Source organism: Chiloscyllium plagiosum, unplaced genomic scaffold (assembly GCF_037043375.1).
Source record: "Chiloscyllium plagiosum isolate Xiang-an unplaced genomic scaffold, Cpla_swu_hap1 HiC_scaffold_19, whole genome shotgun sequence".
NCBI lineage: Eukaryota > Metazoa > Chordata > Chondrichthyes > Orectolobiformes > Hemiscylliidae > Chiloscyllium > Chiloscyllium plagiosum.
Genome location: NW_028270157.1, coordinates 22561703 through 22587541, shown reverse-complemented (window position 1 = coordinate 22587541; position 25839 = coordinate 22561703). Strand labels below are relative to the sequence as shown.

General features: G+C 40.2%; 1 protein-coding gene across 2 annotated transcripts; it reads right to left on the bottom strand.

Annotated features, from left to right (window-relative positions):
• Positions 1 to 850: 850 nt before the first annotated feature.
• On the bottom strand, positions 851 to 25243 carry LOC122559757 (ras-related protein Rab-21). Of its 2 annotated transcripts, none has more exons than XM_043709730.2 (7): positions 24947 to 25243; positions 14078 to 14137; positions 11499 to 11606; positions 10181 to 10244; positions 4288 to 4342; positions 4102 to 4190; positions 851 to 2600 (listed from the first exon to the last, which is right to left on the bottom strand). In XM_043709730.2, the coding sequence occupies exons 1-7, from the start codon at positions 25085 to 25087 to the stop codon at positions 2572 to 2574; spliced, it is 546 nt and encodes a 181-aa protein (XP_043565665.1). In that variant the 5' UTR covers positions 25088 to 25243; the 3' UTR covers positions 851 to 2571. The 2 variants fall into 2 exon arrangements, with proteins under 2 accessions (XP_043565665.1, XP_043565664.1); XM_043709729.2 differs by having other exon boundaries at positions 851 to 2577; positions 24947 to 25237.
• Between the last annotated feature and the right edge of the window lie 596 nt (positions 25244 to 25839).

Genomic DNA, 25839 nt, shown 5'->3' with positions numbered 1-25839 from the left:
ATACCCATGAATTTCAAACCCAGTTAGCTTTTAAAGATCTAAGTACATTCCTGGCCACTGCTCTATTACATTGAAATGATATTTCATTGCTGTCATTTGTTGATGTAGATGTACATTTTTCAGTTTCCTTGGTTCCTCTAATCACCAATTAAATCTAGCGTTAGTATGATATTGTATTCGTTTCAGGGAACCTCTTTTCCTTGACAGAAACTGAAAGAACAGTGACTGCTGGAAATCAGAAACAAAAACAGAAACAGCAGCTGACCTGCTGAGCTGTTCCAGCAATTTCTGCTTTTGTCCCTTTTCCTTTATATGTAGATGTAGTTTTCCTTTCTTATTCCAACTATTTATTAAATTCCTTTCAAATTTTTTGACAATCATTCAAGATCAATTTTTTTCTTATCTGAAGCATTACTCTTTAAAGAATGCTCCATTTGTTTTCCATGAAAGCATTGGTAAGCCATCCCTCTGCAATGCAAGCACTTGAATATTTCCCTTCTCTCTTTTAATTTATAAATCATGATTTGAGTTTAAGAGAGTGTCAAGTTTTTTTCTTAAACTTGATCATTCTATGTTTGACTTGAAGCAATTAAAGATTTCACAGGTTCTAGACATATCTGTCTGAAAAAAATAATAAAAAAGGTTCACGATAGATTTAGTAGTAACATGCTCAACTTCACTATAATTGATTTTAGTACAGTTGATAAAGACCAACCTTATAGCCATTGTACTTACCATGTTAACATCCACTTGTTGAAAATGGGTTAAAATACATTACAGCTCCTTAACGAGATATTTATGCTAAAGGAGCCCAATCAAGGAAACGCCCAGCAGTGCTTTAACACAGATACCTCTTTAGTGCATTTATTACATTGATTTAGATTTACAGGTAAGAAATTTTGCATTGCACCTTTAAACCATAATCCAAAAAACATTACATTTCTTCTCACAGACACTGTGCACAAAAATTTAATAAACTATATTTTCCCTCAGACCTTTGTTGTCAATTTGCAAAACCTACTTCAGTTCCAAAGTATTGGTTGGGAAATGGGTCTTAGGGTAGTTTGGTTATCGCTCATTTCCACACTACTAAAGGTCAATTTCACCCCTTTATTTCAAATTTTGGTGAGATAAATATACTTTGACAGAAGCAATGGCCCAGATTTTACTGTCAAAGTAACAGACTAACTATTCTTCTCATTATTTACGCATATATGTCACATAGCAAATACAGTTGAGAAGCATATGCATAGTCAATGTCAATACCCTAAAACTGCTGTCCAAGATAATTTCATGAAAGTGTTTCACAATTGCAATGCAATCAATGTGCTTATTTGCACAGTAGATGCAAACTAAAACTGGTCATAAAGTTAATTCTTGTCATTACAAATGTAAATATCTCTTAAAGTATCTAATAACAGTCAAAAATTGCCATCCAAGATCCTCAGCGCCGATAATTAACAGTTAAGTGTGGAATTTTATTATTTTAGGCATTAATTGTTCAAGGTTTTAAAAATATAAAATTTCATTTAAAAAAAGCATTTTCGTTGGTCTCTCCTCTCTAAATCCAAGCTTTTTTGCTCCATGTTAGCTGACATTAAATTCATCCAGTAATTTACTCTTCCTTTGCCATTGTTCCTTTTTTCCTCAATCCTTCAGCCTCATTAATTAAGGAGACATAGTTGCTTGTCTTGTTAGCTTGAGCACCAGGTGCCATGTTTCCCTCATCTACAGAATCATCAACTATGAATTCCAGCTATTTGGCTTACAAAAAGGAAAACCTAAACATTGAAGAATAAATCTATCCAACAACTGGTGTCATTAGAAAATTTGTTACAGCAAAAGCTGGGCCATTGTTTAAATGCTTTCAACCCCCATTCACACTGGCTCTTGGAAAAACTAAAGTTTATAAGATATACACGCCTTGTAAAGTGGATAAAATATTTAATATGACATTTTTATGCATGTTTTCACCATGTTAAGAAATAGATGAATAAACTCATAATAGGGAGAGCCTTGTGCAAAACCCTGCTCAAACTAGAAAATAATTGACTGAATCTGCACATTTAGTAATGTTCAAAAATAGTCAAATGTGTACTATTCAACATGTACATAAGTTATTAAATAATAGAGATCTGATTTTAAAAGGACAATATAACTGGAGCTTCTACATGCTAAAATGTTTCATGCAAATTATACAGCTTCTCAATTAAAAAAAAAGTCAATTCTAAATAAGATTCATGACAAAAGCCATAGATCATTTCTGTTCAGACAAGTGTAAAAAAAAAAGGAAAAGCAAAACCTTCTGGTCACACATTTCATTTTGTTTAGCACTTTTAGTCCTTTAAGATGAGTTTTAAAACACAACATTCGGCTGATAAGAAATGTGATGTGATGCATGGCAGTCTCCACGTCAAAAACAAAGCTCAACAGTTTTGGTCAGTTAAGAACAGCAGCCTCCACTGCTCTGTTGTTGGGGTTCATCATCAACTATCTGTACACCTCTTCTTGTGTTTGCAGATTGGCCATTGCCATTACCTTTTGCCCTTTCTTCAGCTTGGGCTGTTTCTATCATTCCTGAAAATAGGTCAAAAACAAAACTTGGAGAAAGTGAGGACTGCAGATGCTGGAGATCAGAGTCAAACAATGTGGTGCTGGAAAAGCACAGCCGGTCAGGCAGCATCTAAGGAGAGGAACAGTCAACATTTCAATCATAAGCTCTTAATCAGGAATGAGGGAGTGGCCCAAGGGGGTTGAGAGATAATGGGGGGGGGGAAGGGAAGGTACTTGAGAATGTGATAGGTAAGTGAAGATAAGGTGAAGGTGATAGGTCAGAGAGGAGGGTGGAACAGATAGATGGGAAAAAAGATGGACAGGTTCAAGAAGGCAGTGCCGAATTGGAAGGTTAGATCTGGGATAAGGTGGGGAGAGAGGAAATGAGGAAACTGGTGAAATCCACATTGATCCCATGTAGTTGGAGGGTCCCAAGATGAAAGATGAGGCGTTCTTCCTCCAGGCATCAGTGTCTAGAGTTTGATGGTGGAGGCGGCCAAGGACATGCAAGGATACCTTGCCTCCCAGCCCACCCCCTCCCATTTATCTCTCAGCCCCCTTGGGCCACCCCTTCGTTCCCAATGAAGACCTTGTGCTCAAAATATTGACTTTCCTGCTCCTCGGATGCTGCCTGACCAGCTGTGCTTTTCCAGCACCACAACTCTTCAACAAAAGTAAAACTTGTTCAGTACAAAAAAAAGGAGATAACATTGAGTCTATATTTTAAAAAGAAGTTTAAATACAGTTTCCACACTTTTTGCACTTTGATTTAGAAGATCGTGAAAGCTATGAAGGTACAGAAGAGACTGAGTACTGTATTGCTATCAAAGCCTTATGTCTTGCATTCATCAGGTAAGAAACATAAAAATCTCAAATCTCAAAGGGAATGACAACTAACACTGCATGAGGGGAGGATGCAGATTAGTTGGTAATTGGCACCAGTTAGTAAAGACATTGCCATACAGAACGTACCAAGGAACAGTTAACTAACCGGCTTTTGTTTAAATTCAAACCAGGCACATCAACTGATTTGCCCAGGCATGAAGACAGGTTAGGAGAATGTATTTTTGTTTTACAAAGTAATGAGTTAGAATGCTTTATTAGAAATTGTTTGAAGTGAAATTCATATGAAAGGATACTGGATGTGAAGAAAATAAAGAGTAAGGGAACAGGACTAAATAGATTGAATTGTGAAATTAACAGACTGAAAACATTTACTGAAAACAAACTGTCAAAGTGGATAAGGGGATGTGTCAAAAATTTGTTGCCACATTTAAATCAGCCATTCAACATTTCTATATGTCTAATAATATGTGCTAAAAAAGTGAAATTAGGAAAATAACTTCAGTTACTCTTCTGTAACATCCAATTAAATTGAATATCTACCAAGAAGAACATTCTTTTTCCATTTTTCATCAGATGTTTGAATCACTGATGATACATGCGAAGAGTTCTTTATTATTTCTAACAATTAAATTGAATTTCAACATTTTTAACCAAACAGTTAACATCCAATATGTTATAATTAAGAGGCAAAATTTCACCTACTTTTACAAAGGTCAAGAAATAGTTCTTCAATTCCCTTGTTCAACTTAGCCGACGTATGGAAGTGTTTTGCTCCAACTGATTCAGCGTACCTGTACAAATATCAGTTAACATCCAAGTTTTAAATTAAGGCTGATTTTGCAATTCAATTAGTGCAATGAGCGAAAAATAGAATGTTTGTGCACTTACACCTCTGCTTCTTCAACTGATACATGACGATCCTTTTCAAGGTCTAATTTGTTACCTGATAAAAGAAGCACATAAACATTAGAATCACAGGTACTAGGCTTTCAAATTGGTTAGAATACACAAACAGCATTCTAATCTTTCTCATCAAGGCCAATGAGTTTTAAATCAGGATCAAATTCTATTTAATGCAAGATTCTGCAATTTCAACCATTCCATCAACTTTTTACTGAAAACCAAAAACTTTGCTCATTAAATCAAATATACATGAGTGTATTCTCTGAACATTTATTTCACTAAAATCCCATATTCTTACATATCTAAGTTCTGGAAATAATACAGTACATACAGAAGTTTTGGAATTTCAACAATCAAAATTTGTGAGAAGATTTGTAGCTCGGGTGCTCGTTGTTGTGGTTCTGTTCACCGAGCTGGGAATTTGTGTTACAGACGTTTCGTCCCCTGTCTAGGTGACATCCTCAGTGCTTGGGAGCCTCCTGTGAAGCGCTTCTGTGATGTTTCCTCCGGGTGCCGGGAGCCGCTTCACAGGAGGCTCCCAAGCACTGAGGATATCACCTAGACAGGGGACGAAACGTCTGCAACACAAATTCCCAGCTCGGCGAACAGAACCACAACATTTCAACAATCCTAAAGCAATCTGGTCATTTCCAACAATCTTGGTTTATGTTTAGACCAACTACATAGAAATTCAAAGATCTCTAAATCAACATCAAACTAATGCATTCTCTGATCAGAATCTAGTTTTTTTTCAGGAGTCTGGTCTTGTGCAACTTAGTTACTGCATTTCCTACAATAATAGCAGTGACTACAGTTCAAAAGTAATTTATTGATCTTAGGGTACCTGGGGACAGCTGGTGGTTGTGATAGGTGCTACCTAAATGTCTTTCACAGCATTCAATTGCGACATACACACTTCTTAAGGATCTTAGCAAGATGCTGAGAGACAGTATCGCTTGGTTTAGGTGTCTAAACCCAGGTGTCACAGTGTCAGAAAAAGAGCAGGGCCATTTAGTACTGAGATGAAGTGAAGCTTAAGTATTTAAAGAGTTGTGAATTTTTGGAATTCTCTATGCAGAGAGCTATGGATGCTCAGTCATGGAGTTTATTCAAGATAGAGATCATTAGATTTTTGGGTATTTAAAGGATTTGGGAATAATCCAATAGGAAGTTGAAGATCAGTCATGATCACTCTGAATGGTAGGGTAGGGTCAAAGGAGCCTTTACATGCTCTTGATTTAGATAACGTATGTTTACATTGGCCCAGCAAGTTTTGTGCCGGTTGTTTCCAGTGAAAACTAAGCCTGTTGCCTTTCTCGAATCCCCAGAGCCCACAATCATGTTCTATTTCAAATTTTCCCCCACTTTTTCCTTAAAAGATCTGTTAGTGCGGTGGTTTCTAGTTCAAACATTACCTTTAGCAAGGCACTTAGCATTCCAACAATCCTCTCTGTAAGATATTTCTGGTAACCTCTTACTGTTTTGCAACAATTTAAAAACATGTCACCTTGTCACCTCCCCTACCATAGGAAATATCATCCCATCAAAACAGTTAACTTGAAGATATAAATTTTCCTCCAAGCAATTTCCAATTAATATTTTTGATCTCACCAAGATGAAATACAACAAAGCAGCAATGTACACTTTCAGACCAGGACAATGTCCCTTACAGGCAAAACTTCAAACTTTGGGTTTGCACTAGTAGCATAACTGAATTTTAAATTGCATCTTACTCCTCAATAACACATCCAACAAGCTAAACCATTGACACTTTAAATCATAGATATGTGACATGTGTGACATCATATGTGACATCACTTGACCACTGAAGTTATTCTCTGGTATCATTTTCCAAATTAGATGTCCTGAATTATTTACTATTTGGACTTAGGTTTGGTGAATTCAACAAACAACATAACTGAAAATGACTGCAGTATATTTATAAGTATACAGATAATTACATTATTATATTTGATGTTTAAGACAATTATCTTAAATCACTCCATAAGACATTACAGTTTCAAACAACTTTTAGGTGAAGTACGAAACAAAACTCACTCAGGACATATTGTCAAATAGCTGATCACAATCTTGTGACTAAGATGAAGTTCATAAACTGAGTTTTTGTTTCTGGCCTTTTCAAAATATAAATCCCATGATCATTTTGGAATTCTAACACTTAGACATTAGTCTCATGCATTGATAAGATGGAACTCATGACAGTTATCACTGTTTTGTAAATTTAGTTTATAATAACTGTGACAAATTACTGGAAAAATAAGGCCAAAACTCTACGTATAGAGTCATAGAGTTGTACAGCATGGAAACAGACCCTTTTGGTCCAACTCTTCTGCACTGACCAGATATCCTAAGGTGATCTAGTCCCATTCACTAGCATTTGGCCCATATCCCTCTAAACCCTTTTTAAATGTTATCATTGTACTTGCCTCACCATTTCCTGTTGCAGCTCATTCCAAAAATGCACCAGCCTCTGCATGAAAACATTGTCCCTTTGGATCCTTTTAAATCTTTCCCCTCTCACTTTAAACCTATGCCCTCTAATTTTGGACTCCCCTCCCTTGGGGAAAAGGCCTTGTCTATTAATACTATTAATTCCCCTCATGGTTTTATAAGGCTCTACAAGATCACCTCTCAGCCTCTCCCAATAGTTCAAACCCTCCAATCCCTTGTACATCTTTTCTGAACCCTTTAAAATTTAACATCTTTCCTATAGCAGGGAGACCAGAATTGAACCTTGTATTCTAAAAGTGGCCTTACTGGTATCCTGTAAAGCTGCAATATCACACCTCATCAATCGAACGGTCACAGATGCATCTGTCCACAATAGTAGTGGTAGGAGTAAAAACTGCATAGTCCTTGCAAAGTTCTATCATCTCTGTTGAGGATATCCTCTGTTGTTCTGTGTGACATTATCAACCTGCTAAATGGGACAGTTTTTGAACACACCCACCAACTCAAAACTGGGCTACCATGAGGCACTGTTGGCGATCAGGCAGCAGTATTGTATTCAACAACAATTTAAAACCTCATAACTTGGCATATTCCCCATTCTACCACAACCAGCAAGCTAGAAAATAAGCCGAATACAAGAAGAGTGTGGGATAGCATGCAGGAGCAGCACCAGTCATGCTTTAAAAAAATCAGGTGTCAACCTGGTGAAACGCTAAATACCTGAGGTAACATACAGTAAAGAATGCTAAGTGATCCCACATATAATGGATCAGATCTAAGCTCTGCAGTCCTGTCACATTCAGTCACGAATGGTAATTAACTGGCAGGAGTTGGAGATTCCACAAATTGCTGTATCCCCAAGGATGGGGAACCAGCATGTCATTGCAAAAGACAGGTCTGAAGTATTTGCATGCATCTTTCACCAGAAGTGCTGAATGGGGGACCCATCTCAGCATCCTCCAACAATAGTGCTGCAGACTTGTGCTCCGGAACTAGCTGCGCTCCTGTCCAAGCTGTTCCAGAACAGTTATAGGCATCTATTTGGCAATGTGGAAAGTTGCCCAGGTATGTCCTGAGCACAAAAAGAGGGTCAACTATAACCTGGCCAATTACCACTCTATCAGTCTGCTCTTGAACAAAGTGATGGAAGGAGTTACTACAGTTCAATCAAGTGAACTTTCAAAGAGTCACCTGCTCAATGTTGATCAGTTTAGGTTGCACCAGGGCCACTTAGCTCTCAACCTTATTACAGGCCCAGTCCAAACACAGACAGAAGACCTGAATGCCAAAGGTGAAGTGAGAGTGACTACTATTGACATTAAGGTAGCATTAGACCAAGTATGTCTTCAAGGAACCCTAATAAAACTACAGACAATGTGAATCAGTAAGAAACTCTCCACTAAGTGGAGTCACATCCATTCTAAGGTCAGTAGTGGGGACATTTGCTGATGATTGCATGATGCTCAGCACTACTCACAACACCTGACTTGAATATTCTACATACATTTGCAGAAAGACCGAGACAACATTCAGTAGGCAAAAGTGAGGACTGCAGATGCTTGAAATCAGAGACTAGATTAGAGTGGTGCTGGAAAAGCACAGCAGGTCAGGCAGCATCCGAGAAGCAAGAAAATCGACATTTCGGGCAAAAGCCCTTCATTAGGGTTGATGAAGGGCTTTTGCCCGAAACGTTGACTTTTCCTGCTCCTAGGATGCTTCCTGACCTGCTGTGCTTTTCCAGCACCACTCTAATCTAGACAACATTCAGATCTAGGCTAATAGTGGCAAGCAACATTCATGTCACTTAAAAGGAGGGCATGACATCTACAGCAACAGAGAATGTAATCCCTTGACATCCAAAAGCATTACCGTCTCTGAATACCCCACGATCAACATCCTGGAAGATTATCATGGACCAGAAATTGAATTGGATCAACATTATAAATGCTGTGGCTACACAAACAAATCACAGGTTATAAACTGTCCCGCCAGTCCCTGTCCAAAATCTACATGGCAGAAGTTCGGAGTGAGAAAAAATACTCTCCATTTTCCTGGATTGGTGCAGCTCAAACAACACAAGAAGCTTGATACTAATCAGGACAAGGTAACCTGCTTGATTGGCACCATAACTGCCACCATCAACACTTGTTTCCTGCATCACTAATGCACAGTGGTAGTAAGGGAGCACACTGTTTACCAGATGAATTATAGTAATGCAACAAGGCTCCCTTTACAGCAATTTCCAAACCTGTGACCCCTACTACCTAGGAGGATAAATGCAGCAGATTCACAGACATGCCACAACTGCAAGTTTCCTTCTAAGCCACACACCACCGTAACTCGGAATGTGCTAGTAAAGTTAAGGCATTTGACAGAAGGGCGATATTTATTCTCCGTAGAACATTTAACAAAATCATAAATGAAACTGTAAAAATTATTTAAAATTTCACTCAAAATAGCACATGAGGGAAATCTTCAATACTGACTTTTAAAATACAGGATGTTTGTAAAAGTTTTGGGAAAAATATTTCGCTGACATAAAACGCAATCTTTTAATCATTTAACTTAAATGCTCCAGGATAATCTTATCCTCATATAATACTAAAACAAAACCATATATCTCAATGACCAGTTTTTGGCCAGGAGGTTCTATAGTCATATAAATTCGAAGTTAAGGTAATGAGATGTTTAATTTAATGGCATCTAGCATTCTTATCACTCCATATGATCAGTTTGCCAAAAATAAAATCAGGTTGATTTTAAAATAGTTTACTGAAGTCACATGCCTTCATTTTAACAGTGATTTTTAAATCATAGATAGTAATTGGGTTTTCCAGGCCTTGGAAAACTCAGTAGGTAAAAGAAAGCGAGAGGAACAGGATTCATGAAATAACTGCATTTACATTATAGCTTATGCGATAGGAAGATGAGGGCATCTTCCAAGTGCAATAAGTTACCAGATAAACCTCTACATTCCCAACCCACTCTCCTCCAACTTCATGATTCTTCAGCCCCACACCACCTTCTCTCCAATCACCATCAATTTCCGCCCCACGCCCCCCTCAGTTATATCTTCTACACCAGTGTCTTCACCCCTCCACCAATTAGACCTTTGAGAGCACATCAGCTGCAGTTTTGGAATGTAGTCTGTTTGTTGGAGAACATAGCAGGTTGGTTTTTGGTAGGAAACCTAGAAAGAAAGAAGTCAAGATTCAGGAAACCTATCAGGTTTCCTGATCTCCAAACATCACACTTACTCCTGACCCACCCAATGATAATGTAATATGCATCCAAGCTAAAATTCAAATCTTTATTTTAGAACAATATCAAATTCTGAAACATTATTCAACTCAAGATTATTATTTAAAAACAAAATCATTTACTAGCAGATGAGATGAACACTTACCTACAATGCATAAAGAAATATCATTTCCTAACATTTTCCGCAATTCTTTCACCCAATTTTTCACCTAAAAAAGCATTAGATTTTGTAAGTATTAGTGCATAGTTTCTTCATTCAAAATTTCACCATGCACATAAAAAAAACCTTTATCATCCAAGCGTCAGCTGTGGTAAATTTGAGGGTTAGGTCACACTCCAGAACTTTAACACAAAACTCCAGACTGCAGCTCAATGCAGCACTGAGGAAGTGCTACATTGTTAAAGCTGTCATCTTTTGGATTAGACTTTAAGCCAAGTCCTCACCTGCCCTCTTAGATGGGCATAAGAAATTCGTCTGTACTGTTTTGATGAACAGCAGGGGATTTATTTTAATGTCGTGGCCAATTGTTCACTCAATCAACACCTGCCCCCCTCCCCAACTCTGGTTATCATACTGCTGTTTGAGAATTGCCATGTGCAAATTGATTGTTCAATTTAATAATTTACAACAAATATGACACTTCAAAAAATAAAGCATTTAAGAACATCTGGAGGTTGTGAAGTTCTGAAGCTTTCTTCATGGAATATTTAATTTGTATGCCAAATGTTGCCCTATCATTTCTCTCACAAGTCTTCAACGATCAAAGGGAAGGGTTTAGGAAAGCTAAATTTTCAAGATACCTTTTAGAAAAATTCAATTAGCCAAATTGATTCCTGGATTTTTGTTCAATTTCAAGATGAAAACAATCATAGGAAAAGGGTATAAGAAAAATGCTTGTTCCAGACAAGAACAATTCACTGAATTGTGCAAGAAGAGCGTTATGTAGAGAGCATAGGCTTAAGGTGAAAAGGGGAAAAATTTAAAAGGGACCAGAGTAGCAGCTTATTCACACAGAGGGTGGTGCGTGTATGGAATGAACTACCAGAGGAAGTGGTGAAGGCAGGTACAATTACATCATTTGAAAGGAACCTGAATAGGTACATGAAGGGTTTAAGAGGGATATGGGCCAAATGCTGGCAAACGTGACTAAAACAGTTTACGCTATCTTGTCAGCATGGATGAGTTGGACCGAACAGTCTGTTTCTCTGCTCTATGGATCAAGTAATGAGAGATGACATAATTTTTTTTCCACTTGTTACTGCCCTGGCATGAACCAATTTATAACTTCAAACTAATAAAGACTACAAGATTTCACAAAACTTAAATCAAAGTACTATATCTTTCCATTTCTCCTCTGTAACATTCAACTTAGTATTAGCTATACTGTGTCATTATGGAAAACTGTAACTATGCAGTTTTAAGCTCAATTGCATCTTCATGCCTGAATTCTTTAAGAACTCACCTTCTGAAATGAGTCTTCATCTGTGATATCATACACTAATATGGCTCCATTAGAATCTCTGTAATATATCGGACCCAAAGCATGGAACCTTTCCTGACCTGCTGTATCCTGGTTTGGAACACAAAGGTTTGTTTTCATAATTACTTTTAATTCCACATTAGCAGAACATACAACGATTTCTATTGATATGGGACTAATAAAAAGTTCTAATTCTTCACAGATGGGCAAATAAAAATGCAAGGTGTCTCAAGAAGTCAAGAGACTAATTCTCTGCAATGGATTTGGAGGAGACTTAAAATAGAGAGAGATGTAGAAACAAAGTGTTGCCATGAAGAGCACTAAGATAACTGAGGGACTGACAGTTGCAAGGTAGTTAGAACTTGGAACATTTTGAGTGTGTGGAAACTAGTACAGGCCTTTCACAAAATACCAAGAAAAATACAGTCATCCTCCAAGCTATCTCCCATCAATTGAGATCAACTGCAAGGTCTGGGAAAATATGGATCATTTTCTATACATTTGGAGCCCTCCTCTTCATAAAGGCAGACATACATAATGAAGTTAATCATTGCCTCTAACATGTCAGCTCATCTATCCAGGATCTCAAACCCAAGACTAATGACATGGTTTACCAAGCAGTAATGACCCCCTCGTTCCTGATTGTAGGCAATGGACACTTTATTAACCTACAACAGGCATCTCAAAACATTACAGAAATATTACCAGTGCTGCATTCATAGAATCCTCTCATAGAATCCTCCAAATCCAGGGGCAGGAAATGGAATCCTCCAACAACAATACCCTTCGAAGCTAGCACAACCAGCATTGAGGCACTAATCATTCAAGAGCAACTCCACTTGGGAAGTCATCCTTATATCTGACTTCTGTTTCCTAAAGCAACTACTCAACTCTGAATTCGGTTGTGGCAGAAGACACTTAGGAAGACAGCGGAAAAACATTTTAGAGATGCCCTTATTTAAGATGTCCTTGTCTTGTAACCAACCAAAATGGACAGCATTTATTTGGGAAGGTGCTGACCACAGAAAGACTTTGACAAGAGCAGACAGATATCGAGACCTTGCATAAAGTACACAAACAGGAAAACACTCAACAGCCCAACCCTTCAAGCACTACCTGTCCCACATGTGGCAGTGCCTGAGGATCATTCATCAGCCACCTCAGAACTCACTGAACCACAGTAAGAGCAAGTTATCGTCAATCTCATAGGACTGCCCAGAAGAAGATAGGTCTGTATGAGAAAGGACAGAAACAGCAAACTTTTAGATGTGGCATTGACAGACAGTGGAGGATGGAAAGGTCAGCAAAGAAAACAAATAATTTTCAAGCCTGTAAATGGCAAAGTCATGAATAGTTTGAGCTGAGATAGAGGCCAGAAATACAATGTAAGTAAGCCATCTTCATGAATTTAGAAATTCGAAATCACACTGAGCATATCAAGATTTTAAACTGTTTCACTCAACTGACAGTGGTAAATGGTGTTTGTAGGGGTGGAGTATGTTGTGAAATTTAAAAGTGAATAGTTTTTGTGTTTGTGACATTGGCTAACCAGAAGAAGAAAATCATCAATGCTCGCTAGCACAGTGGAGGCCACAGAGGTCGAAAAGTACAGCTGGAAAGCATCTGCTAATGTTAATGCAGCTCTTGGGCTTACAGATAATGTTGCCAAGAAGCACCTCATGTATAAGAAAGAGGCCACATGCAGATCTTTAGGGGACAATGAAGATAAACTTCTGGAGAAACAGACAGAAGCAATTGCTGAAAACACACTGCTTATGGTGTTCCACTACAAGGGAATGGAACCATACAAGGACTTAATTCAATCAATATTTTGATTAGATTAGATTAGATTCCCTCTTCGGCCCAACCAGTACACACCAACCCTCCGAAGAGTAACTCACCCAGACCAAATTTAGCATGGCCAATTCACCTGACCTGCACATCTTTGGACTGTGGGAGGAAACTGGAGCACCCGGAAGAAACCCACGTAGACACAGGGAGAATGTGCAAACTTCACACAGACAGTCACCCGAGGCCTGAATCGAACCTTGGACCCTGTTCCTGTGAGACAGCAGTGCTAACCACTGAACCACCGTGCCGCCCATTTTGTGAATAATTATAAATGAAGTATGTTTCAAATAGTTTGTAAAATTGATAAAAATGAGGACGACTATCACAGCAAAAACAATTCATTAAATTTTCACTTTAAGAAAAATTCAGATAAAAGGAAAAGAAAACTAATTCATACATAATATTCAAAAATGCTTCAGCCCTTCAGCACTGAAGAAGGGGTCATGCCTGAAAAGTCAATTCTCCTGTTCCTTGGATGCTGCCTGACCTGCTGCACTTTTCCAGCAACACATTTTCAGCTCTGAAAGCTGAATATCACAATAACAAAACGGAACAAAAATATCATCTTCACTGGGATTGGTTCATGTTTTAACAACTATTTTACAATTAATGTGTTAGTGAAAAATAGGGCTTATACCACATAAACTCTAATGTCAATAAAAATTTTTCAATGTTGTGATCAAATTAATTTAACAAATTTGAATACTTACCCAAATTGCAATATTTACTCTTTTGCCTCCGATATTCAGTTTTTTGGTCAAGAATGATGCCTAAAAATGGACAAAGACAAGTTGTGGAACAGCAGATCTTTGGTGCAAAAGCTATTACACAAAGAATATTTAAAAAAGCAATAGAATAATATTTACTTTTTAAAAAGTGGAGTATATCTGATGTTTCAAATTTTGCATCTTTAACATCAACAATAAACAGTTACCTGAATTTACAGACAACAAAACAACTCAGCGAGTGAAAAAAAATCACGCACAGAAATAAAGCTGGCTTGGAGTAGACCCATTTGATGTGTCAGCAGCACTTTTCAATGACATGGAGTCATAGAGTCACAGAGATATACAGCATGGAAACTGACCCTTCGGTCCAACCCGCCCATGCCGACCAGATATCCCAACCCAATCTAGTCCCACCTACCAGCACCCGGCCCATATCCCTCCAAACCCCTCCTATTCATAAACAAGTTAGATTTCAATTATTTGGTCCACTATTTCCAACTACCTGCATTTGGTGCTCAAGTAGAGAATGGAGCAGTTGTCAAGTTCCAAAGATTAGCAACCACAGCTTGTGGAGAGTAGCATTCAATTTAACAAATTCTAATTTCAGCCAACAGGTATTGCAATCTTAATTCTGATGTGGAGGTGTCAGTGTTGATCTGAGGTGGACAAAGTTAAAAATCACACAACACCAGGTTATAGTCCAATAGGTTTATTTGGAAGTACAGTACTAGCTTTCAGAGCACTGCTCCTTCATCAGGTAATCAGTGGGGCAGGATCATAAGACACAGAATTTATAGCAAAAGATCACAGCTTCATGTAATTAAAACCATATATAAAACAACAATCCAAGCTTGTTTAATATATCATTTTAATTCCATGACACTGTGATCTTTTGCTATAAATTCTATCTTATGATCCTGCCCCACTGATGAAGGAGCAGTGCTCTGAAAGCTAGTACTTCTAAATAAACCTGTTGGACTATAACCTGGCAGTGTGCGATTTTTAATCTTAATTCTACCAATCTACTCCCTTTGTTCTGCTCTATGACCTACATAGAGTTATAGCGACGTAAAGCATGGAAATAGACCTCTTAGTCCAACTTGTCCATGCCTACCAGATATCCGAAATTAATCGAGTCCTATTTGCCAGCATTTGGCCCATCTTCCTCTAAACTCGTTCTATTCATACACCCATCCAGATGCCGTTTAAATGTTGTAATTGTACCAGCCTCCATCACTTCCTTTGGCAGTTCGTTCCATACATGCACCGCCCTCTGTGTGAAAAAATAGCCCCTTACCTCCTTTATAAATCTTTCCCCTCTCACCTTAAACCTATGCCCTCTAGTTTTGGGCTCCCTATCCTGGGGAAAAGACCTTATCCATGCCCCTCGTAATATGAGCAATGAAAAGATCAGTTATGTTATAAATTAGTGCTGATCTAGATTGGCTCCCAATTCAACAAAATCTCTATTTTAACATTTTCATTCTTATTTGAAATCCCTCCACAAGCTCTCACCCTTTCAACTTCTGCTAGCCTGTCAAGCTTCAGCGTTTTCCGCACTTCTCAAATTCCCACTTTTGCACATTCCCGATTTTCATTTCTTCAGTTGTCTTGGCTGTTAAGCTCTTGAAATTCTGTTCTATCTAATTCAATATTGTACAAATGATATTCTCCTTTCAGATGCTGTCCACAACTCCTTCAAATCTTCTTGACACCTCTCGCAAAAAAACCCATTAAGAATAAGTTGTAGGAGCAGAAGTAGTCCATGCAGGTCTGCTCACCATTTAATGAGATCATGTGACAGTCCTCAATTCCACAGTCCTGCCTATTCCCCACAACTGGTTCAAAGATCTGTTTATCTCAGCTTTAAATATACTTAGGAACCCAGACTCTGCAGTCCTTTGTGATAAAGGTTCCTAAAGATTCTACCACCCCACCCACCAATCCCACATTGAGAATCTACCCCCTGGTCTGAGACATTCCCACAAGGGGAAATAACTTCTCAACAACTGTTGTGTCAAACCACTAAAAATCTTGTTTCAATAAGGTCACAACTCATTCTTCCAAATTCTAACAAGTACATACCCAACCAACTCAACCATTTGTCATAAGAAAATTTCTCCATACCAAAGATTAACCACGTGAGTCTTCTCTGGACTGCCTCCACTGTGAGTATATTTTTCCTTAGTTAAGGAGACCAAAGCTATTCACAATATTTCAGGAGTGGTCTAAATAGCTCCTTTTATTCTTTTAGCAAGACATCTCTATTTTTATATTCGATCCTTGACCTTGGAAATTACTGTCCCACTGTCAACCTTCCCTTCATCTCAAAATGTCCTGAAGCATGTTGTCACTTTCCAAATCCAGGCTTACCTTTCCCTGAACTCCACATCTGAATCACATCAATCAGGTTTCCACGACTGTTACAGTATCAAAACTGCTTTTATCAACTTCACAAATGACAATTTGTGAAATTCCATCCTTGTCCTTCTCAATCTCTCTGCATCCTTGACATTTGAATACACTATCACTCTGCTGTCATCCAGCTGAGTACTGTCACTGCAAAACTCTTTTTTTTGTGTCTGTCTGTCTAATCAGTGCCAGAGAGTCACTAGCAATATCTTCTCTTCCAGATTCTATGTTATGTCTGATTTCTCCTAAGGATCTATGCTTGGCTCCATCCTGTTTCTCAACCATTTTCTGCTTCTTAGTGACATCATCCAAAGCCACACCATCAGTTTTCACACACGCAATGACAATATGCAGCTTTATCTTGGCACCACCACTCAACTTTCCACTGTTGCTAAATTATCAGGCTGTTTACCTGACATCCAATACTAGATGGCCACATATTTTCTCAAATGAATCTTGAGGAGACTAAAGCCATTGCTTTCTGCTCCCTGGCTATTGACTCCATTTCTTTCCATGTAAAAAATGGAACATTAAGCCAGCCTATTTGCAACCTTAGTGTTGTGTTTGATTCTAAGATGAGTTTCTGACTTAGAGTCATAGTCATAGAGATGTACAGCATGGAAACAGACCCTTCAGTCCAACCCGTCCATGCCAACCAGATATCCCAACCCAATCTAGTTCCACCTGCCAGCACCCGGCCCATATCCCTCCAAATCCTTCCTATTCATATACGCATCCAAATGCCTCTTAAATGTTGCAATTGTACCAGCCTCTACCACATCCTCTGGCAGCTCATTCCATACACGTACCACCCTTTACGTGAAAAAGTTGCCCCTTTTATATCTTTCCCCTCTCACCCTAAACCTCTGCCCTCTAGTTCTGGACTCCCCGACCCCAGGAAAAGACTTTGCCTATTTATCCTATCCATGCCCCTCATAATTTTGTAAACCTCTATAAGGTCACCCCTCAGCCTCCGACGCTCCAGGGAAAACAGCCCCAGCTTGTTCAGCCTCTCCCTGTAGCTCAGATCCTCCAACCCTGGCAACATCCTTGTAAATCTTTTCTGAATCCTTTCAAGTTTCACAACATCTTTCCGATAGGAAGGAGACCAGAATTGCACACAATATTACAACAGTGGCCTGACCAATGTCTTGTACAGACGCAACATGACCTCCCAACTCCTGTAACTCAATACTCTGACCAATAAAGGAAAGCATACCAAACGCCTTCTTCACTATCCTATCTACCTGCGACACCACTTTCAAGGAGCTATGAACCTGCACTCCAAGGTCCCTTTGTTCAGCAACACTCCCTCAGACCTTACCATCACGTGTATAAGCCCTGCTAAGATTTGCTTTCCCAAAATGCAGTACCTCGCATTTATCTGAACTAAACTCCATCTGCCACTTCTCAGCCCAATGGCCCATCTGGTCCAGATCCTGTTGTAATCTGAGGTAACCCTCTTCGCTGTCCACTACACCTTCAATTTTGGTGGCATCTGCAAACTTACTAACTGTACCTCTTATGCTCACATCCAAATCATTTATGTAATGACAAAAAGTAGAGGGCCCAGCACCGACCCTTGTGGCACTCCACTGGTCACAGGCCTCCAGTCTGATAAACAACCCTCCACCATCACCCTCTGTCTTCTACCTTTGAGCCAGTTCTGTATCCAAATGGCTAGTTCTCCCTGTATTCCATGAGGTCTAACCTTGCTAATCAGTCTCCCATGGGGAACCTTGTTGAACGCCTTACTGAAGAGCATAAAGGTCACATCTACTGCTCTGCCCTCATCAATCTTCTTTGTTACCTCATCAAAAAACTCAATCAAGTTTGTGAGACATGATTTCCCATGCACAAAGCCATGTTGACTATCCCGAATCAGTCCTTGCCTTTCCAAATACATGTACATCCTGTCCCTCAGGATTCCCTCCAACAACTTGCCCACCACCGAGGTCAGGCTCACTGGTCTATACTTCCCTGGCTTGTCCTTACCACCCTTCTTGAACAGTAGCACCACGATTGCCAACCTCCAGTCTTCCGGCACTTCACCTGTGACTATCGATGATACAAGTATCACAGCAAGAAGCCCAGCAATCACTTCTCTAGCTTCCCACAGAGTTCTCGGGTATACCTGATCAGGTCCTGGGGATTTCTCCACCTTTAACTGTTTCAAGACATCCAGCACTTCCTCCTCTGTAATCTGGACATTTTGCAAGTTGTCACTATCTATTTCCCTACAGTCTATACCTTCCATATCCTTTTCCACAGTAAATATATACTGATGCAAAATATTCATTTAGTATCTCCCCCATTTTCTACGGCTCCACACAAAGGCCGCCTTGCTGATCTTTGAGGGGCCCTATTCTCTCCCTAGTTTGTCCTTAATATATTTGTCCTTAATATATTTGTAAAAACCCTTTGGATTCTCCTTAATTCTATTTGCCAAACCTATCTCATGTCCCCGTTTTGCCCTCCTGATTTCCCTCTTAAGTATACTCCTACTTTCTTTATACTCTTCTAAGGATTCACTCGATCTATCCTGTCTGTACCTGACATATGTTTCCTTCTTTTTCTTAACCAAACCCTCAATTTCTTTAGTCATCCAGTATTCCCTATACCTACCAGCCTTCCCTTTCACCCTGACAGGAATATACTTTCTCTGGATTCTTGCTATCTCATTTCTGAAGGCTTCCCATTTTCCAGCCGTCCCTTTACCTGCGAACATCTGCCTCCAATTAGCTTTTGAAAGTTCTTGCCTAATACCGTCAAAATTGGCCTTTCTCCAATTTAGAACTTCAACTTTTAGATCTGGTCAATCCTTTTCCATCACTATTTTAAAACGAATAGAATAATGGTCGCTGGCCCCAAAGTGCTCCCTCACTGACACCTCAGTCACCTGCTCTGCCTTATTTCCCAAGAGTAGGTCAAGTTTTGCAACTTCTTTAGTAGGTACATCCACATACTGTATCAGAAAATTGTCTTGTACACACTTAAGAAATTCCTCGCCATCCAAACCTTTAAAACTATGGCAGTCCCAGTCGATGTTTGGAAAGTTGAAATCCCCTACCATAACCACCATATTATTCTTACAGATAGCTGAGATCTCCTTACAAGTTTGTTTCTCAATTTCCCACTGACTATTGGGGGGTCTATAATACAATCCCAATAAGGTGATCATCCCTTTCTTATTTCTCAGTTCCACCCAAATAACTTTCCTTGATGTATTTCCAGGAATATCCTACTTTAGCACAGCTGTAATTCTATCCCTTATCAAAAATGCGATTCCCCCTCCTCTTTTGCCTCCCTTTCTATCCTTCCTGTAGCATTTGTATCCTGGAACATTCAGCTGCCAGACATGCCCATCCCTGAGCCATGTTTCTGTAATTGCTATGATATCCCAGTCCCATGTTCCTCACCATGCCCTGAGTTCATCCAGATATTACTACCCTTGAGGACCTCCTTTTTAAATTTCTACCTAACTCTCTGTAATCTCCCTTCAGAGTCTCAACCTTTTCCCTTCCAATGTCGTTGGTTCCAATGTGGACAATGACCTCCTGCTACCCCCTCTCCCCCCTGAGAACATTCTGCACCCTCTCTGGGACATCCTTGTGATCACCAAAATCACCTATCCCAACCTCTGTAACAGCATGCAACTTTACCCACTTCATTTGCTGGTGGAAACTCCATTCATGTCTTCATTATCTGTAGACTCGACTATTCCAATTGTTTTCCTGGCAGATTTTCCAACTTCTACCCTAACTTGAAGTCATCCAAAATTGTGCTTCCTGTGTTTTAACTTGCTCAAAACCCCTGTTTCCCTATCACCTCTTAGCTCATTAACATACACTGGTCTCAGTCAAGCAATGTCTCAATTTGAAAATTCTCAGCCTTGTATCCAAATCCCTTCACTTCCTTATCCTTCCCTTTATTGGTAACCTGCTCCAGTTCCACAATTCTCCAAAATATCTATGCACTTCTAATTCTATCTCGCGTGCATCTCAATGTTAAACTCTGCATACTGGTAGTCATGTCTCCAATTGTTGGGTGCCAAGTCTAGAAAGCACTCTGCTTCTCTACTTTACTTTCCTCTTTTAAGACGCTCTTTAAAAACTTCTAACTAAGCTTTTGATTATCTCACTTAACATCTGCTTATGTAGCCTGATTTCATTTTTTTTAAATTTCAAAAATATACTTTATTCATAAAATACTTTAATGGTCTGTACAGTTGGACATGTCATATATATGTAAACATTCCATTTGTTTGCATATCGAAACAGAGTAATCATTCCTAGTTACAGGTCGGTACGATTACATTTTTAGCTGAGGTGTCAGCAGAGCCCAAATGACTGCGCGGACCCCCTGTTCTTCTTTAGGCAGGCAGATGTTACACGGTGGTCTTTCCCCACCGCGCCTTGGTGGCAGCTGCCCCAAGCTTCAGCGCTTCCCTCAACACGTAGTCCTGGACCTTGGAATGTGCCAGTCTGCAACACTCAGTCGGGGTCAACTCCTTCAGCTGGAAGATCAACAGGTTTCAGACCACCCAGAGAGCGTCCTTCACCGAGTTGATGATCCTCCAGGCACAGTTGATGTTCGTCTTGGTGTGCGTCCTGGGAACAGGCCGTAAAGCACGGAGTCCCACGTCACAGCACTACTCGGGACGAACCTCGACAAACACCACTGCATTCCTCTCCAGACTTCTTCTGCGTAGGCACATTCCAGAAGAAGGTGTGACAGTCTCGTCCCCCCCCGCAGCCGCTTCGAAGGCAGCGTGTGATGCGGCTGAGAGTCCGGGCATGCATAAAGGATCTCACAGGCAGAGCCCTTCTCACCACCAGCCAAGCCATGTCTTGGTGCTTGTTGGAAAGTTCTGGAGATGAGACATTCTGCCAAATGGCTTTGACAGTCTGCTCAGGGAACTGCTCGATAGCATCTGCCCTCTCCTTTTTCTGAAGGGTCTCAAGGACGCTACGTGCTGACCACTTCCTGATGTACTTGTGGTCAAAGGTGTTTTTCTTCATAAACTTCTCCACGAAGGACAGGTGATACGGAACGGTCCAACTACTCAGAGCCTTCCGCGGCAGCAAGGCCAGGCCCATCCTTCGCAACACCGGGGACAGGTAGAACCTCAGTACGTAGTGACACTTGGTGTTTGCGTACCGGGGATCCACGCACAGCTTGATGCAGCCACACACAAAAGTGGCCATCAGGGTGAGGGTGGCATTGGGTGTATTTTTTCCCCCATTGCCCAGATCTTTGTACAGCGATTCCCTTCGGACCCGGTCCATCTTTGACCTCCATATAAACTGGAAGATGGCCCGGGTGACTGCAGTGGCACTGATTTCATATTTTGTTTTATAATGCTTCTGTGAATTGTCACAGACATTTTATTACTTTAAGGGCACCATATGTGTCAATGCTGTTGCAAACGATGGTTTACTCCACTGCTCCAAGATACTTGCATCTTTGGTCGTCTGTTCTCATAGCTACTCATGTAGCTAAACATATGGTAAATGTTTCAGTGAAGTACCTTGGGATGCTTTACGATATAAAAGATATTATCCTGTGGGTCATGAAAAGTCAGTTACGAATATGCAAACTGGAGGCAGTTCAAACCTCTCAATTTCAGAGTATCGATGATATTCAAATTAACTATACTGTCAATGCATATTCAAATCTTATTTGCCTTTTTGTGAAAGCTTTGCAAAGACAAAGAAACTTGACCTCAATTCCTTTAAAACAAGAAAACAAAATGGCATTTATTTTGACTAGAAAGTAAAACAAAAAAAAAAAATCGGGAATCAATTATTCAACAGAATAAGATGAAAACATCATCTCAATTTGGAACAGAGCTGTTCATTCATTGTTGTTGGGTTAAATTCCTGGAACTCTCTTCAAAACAGCATTGTGGATGTACCTACACCCCAAGGACTTTGTGCGGCAACTCACTACCACCTTTGCTGGGACAAATACAGGAGCCAGTGACACCCACATCCCATGATTGAATAAAGAAAGCCAACAAGTCCAAGAACCTCTCTGTATGTGTATATCTTCTGCACACAATTATTAAAATACATCCATTTATGGGTTCTTAATCTTTAACTATATTACTGACAAAGGCTATGGCCAAAGTGGATCACTCGACAGAAAACAGGAAATTTTAACATCAAATTTGAATGAACGGAAAAGAGACAAGAACAGCTGTGTCTTCTAATAAATTATAGCAAGCTTAATAACACTAAAATCAAGCATCTAAAAAATGAATGTTACTTCTGGTAATATATTCAAATACCAGAGAGGCTACATAGAACATATAACATAGAAAAGTACAGCACAGAACAGGCCCTTTGGCCCACGATAGTTGTGCTGAGATTTAATCCTAACGTAAAATATAGTAACTTAACCTAAGCACCCCTCAACTCATTGTTATCCATGTGCATGTCCAGCAGTCACTTAAATGTCCCCAATGACTCTGCTTCCAACAGCACAGCTGGCAACGCATTCCATGCATACACAACTCTCTGCGTAAAGAACCTACCTCTGACGTCTCCTTTATACTTTCCTAATATCTTTGAGGCACCTATGTACTTGCACACCCAGATCCCTCTGTTCCTCCACACTACCAAGAATCCCATCTTTAATCCTATATTCAGCATTCGAGTGCGACCTTCCAAAATGCATCACTTTGCATTTATCCAGGTTGAATTCCATCTGCCATTTCTCAGCCCAGCTCTGCATCTTGTCTATGTCGTGCTGCAGCCTGCAGTAGCCCTCTATACTATCAATGACACCTCCAACCTTTGTGTCATCTGCAAATTTACTAACCCACCCCTCAACTTCCTTGTCGAAGTCATTTATAAAAACTACAAAGAGCAGAGGCCCAAGAACAGAGCCCTGCGGGACCCCACTCAACACTGACCTCTAGGCAGAATACTTCCCATCCACAACCACTCTCTGCCTTGTCAGTCAGCCAATTCTGAATCCAGATAGCCAAATCTCCCTGTATCCCATACTTCCTGACTTTATGAATGAGCCTGCCATGGGGAGGCCGATCAAATGCCTTGCTGAAGTCCATATACATCGCATCCACTGCTTGACATGTCGTCGACCTGTCTTGACATCTCCTCAAAGATCTGAATAAGATTTGTGAGGCATGACCTGCCCCTCACAAAGCTATGCTGACTGCCTTTAATCACACTATGCTTTGCCAAATAGTCATAAAGCCTATCCCTCAGAATTCTTTCCAAAACTTTGCTGACCACATATTTAAGACTGTTCTGTAATTGCCAGGGATTTCCCTATTACCCTTCTTGAAAACAAGAACAACATTCGCCTCCTTCCAATTCTCCGGTACAACTCTTGTGGACAGTGAGGAGACAAATATCCTTGCCAGCGGCTTAGCAATCTTCTTTATCGTTTCCCAGTGCAGCATAGGATAAATCTGGTCTGGCCCTGGAGACTTATCAATCTTCATGTTTTCCAAATATTTACCAAGTTTTTATAAATTGTCTTTCCAGTTGCATTGATTCTGAAACAACCAGTTGCAGAATTTTTTTTATTTTGATTAGTTAACAGATTTATTTAAAAGTGGTCAATAATCTTTCAAGAATTAGTATTCCAGAAATATAACTGTCAATGATACAGAGCATTATTTTGATTTTATTCCTCAACTAGGGCTCAAAGATCAAGTCATTTTCGATATTTTGTAGAACACAAGCAGTTAAAAGAAAAAAAAACTCAATGATTACAAAATCCCCTGACTAAACCCTACCGTCATGTGAAACATGCTTTATTTCACAACCAAAAACAATGCGACGAAATGCCACGAAACCAAATTCCATACTTTCGTTTCTGTGAAAAAAACGTCAAACTTTCAATTTGCCACTCCATTAAAAAAATTAGCTGCGGAAGTTCCGAATTCAATGGAATTGTATAAGCCTTTAAAAGATGGTCCTGCATGCAAGAAGTGAAAATGAAGCACAAACGCCAATAACATAAAATTTAGGAAGTGTTGCTGAAGATATTTCGGAAACGAAACTTGGCCAACCTGTGAATGAATCTGATACGCGTCCCACAAATTTTAATGGCAAAATATCATTTGTGAGCTTTGTTTGTTTTAAGAACTATCTGCCTTCTTAACAAATGAAGGGCGAAGCATTTCTCCTCCTTCCAGCTCCCCCAAAAGATTCACTGATCGCTGGCAAAACAACAAAAATAACACTGATGTGTGACTGTGGGTCACACAACTTACAGTCAGTTGGTTGGTATAAGCGTACAATAGGAAATGATTTTCACATTTCGGCAGCAGGGCCTCCTCGCTGCCAGGAGAACTGACCGCCTGCCCCACCAGAGTGAGGGGGACAATGATCCAAAACCCACGGGTGGCCGTGGGAAATGGAAACTGAAGTGAAAGAGGTATGAGGAATAGGAATGACGAACCTGGAGTGTAGTGATGTGCTTATCGTTGAATTTGTTCTCACAATATCTCAACACCAGAGACGTCTTTCCCACACATCCTTCCCCCAGCAGGACAACTTTAAACGAATAGGTTTTACCGCCTCCAGCGCCGGCACTCGCCATAATCAGCAGAGAAACGGAGCCCAACAAAAATTCGAGCACAATCGCATGAGACCGCGGCGAGCTAAGAGCTGTTGTAATTGGGAAGTCAGTTAGTCAGCCTGCCACAGTAAACAAGCCACTGCCCTCTTGTCTAATGGCGTCTCCTTCCTCCTGCGTCACCCCCTCCAGAGGACTAGGCTGATTGACAGCTATGGAAGGGAGCGGAGCAAAGGCGGAGCCAGGGCCTCGGTAGGTGGGGACAAGCTGAAGGCCGTGGCCATAGGAAAGGATGGACCTGTACCTTTTCTGCAACTTGGCAGGAAGATAGAACCCTCCGTCTTCTCCAAACCACCGCCCCCAACAAAATTACAATTGTGCAGGTTCAAAAACAGCATCTTCACCAGTTGAAAAGTGTGGCACTAGAAAAGCACAGCAAGTCGGGCTGCATACAAGAAGCACGTTTCAGGCATAAGCCCTTCCTCAGGGATCAGAGACTCGTGCATATGTGACCAGTTCAAGCAGGCCTTGAGAGCCAAGTTAAACCGAGGCAAGAGCAAGGCTGTGCTCTTCGGGAACTGGGCCGACCAACCCTCCATCCCATTCACCGTCAGGACCGACCACCTGAAGGTGCTGAGTATTTGGTTTGGAGGGGCTGGGGTGTGTGCCAAGTCTTGGGAGGAGCATATCAGGAAAGTGAGGCAGAAACTGGGCAGATAGAAGCTACGGTCACTCTCCATCATGGGTAAAAACCTGGCCATCAGGTGTTAAACAAT

What these genes read in the sequence shown, in the direction of transcription:
- LOC122559757 (XM_043709729.2), bottom strand. Translation starts at nt 25,087, where the DNA reads ATGGCGAGTGCCGGCGCTGGAGGCGGTAAAACCTATTCGTTTAAAGTT. An exon ending in GAGTAAATATTGCAATTTGG is followed by an intron (nt 11,607 to 14,077) that starts GTAAGTATTCAA and finishes GTTCCAAACCAG; the next exon opens with GATACAGCAGGTCAGGAAAG. An exon ending in ATGAAGACTCATTTCAGAAG is followed by an intron (nt 10,245 to 11,498) that starts GTGAGTTCTTAA and finishes ATGCTTTTTTAG; the next exon opens with GTGAAAAATTGGGTGAAAGA.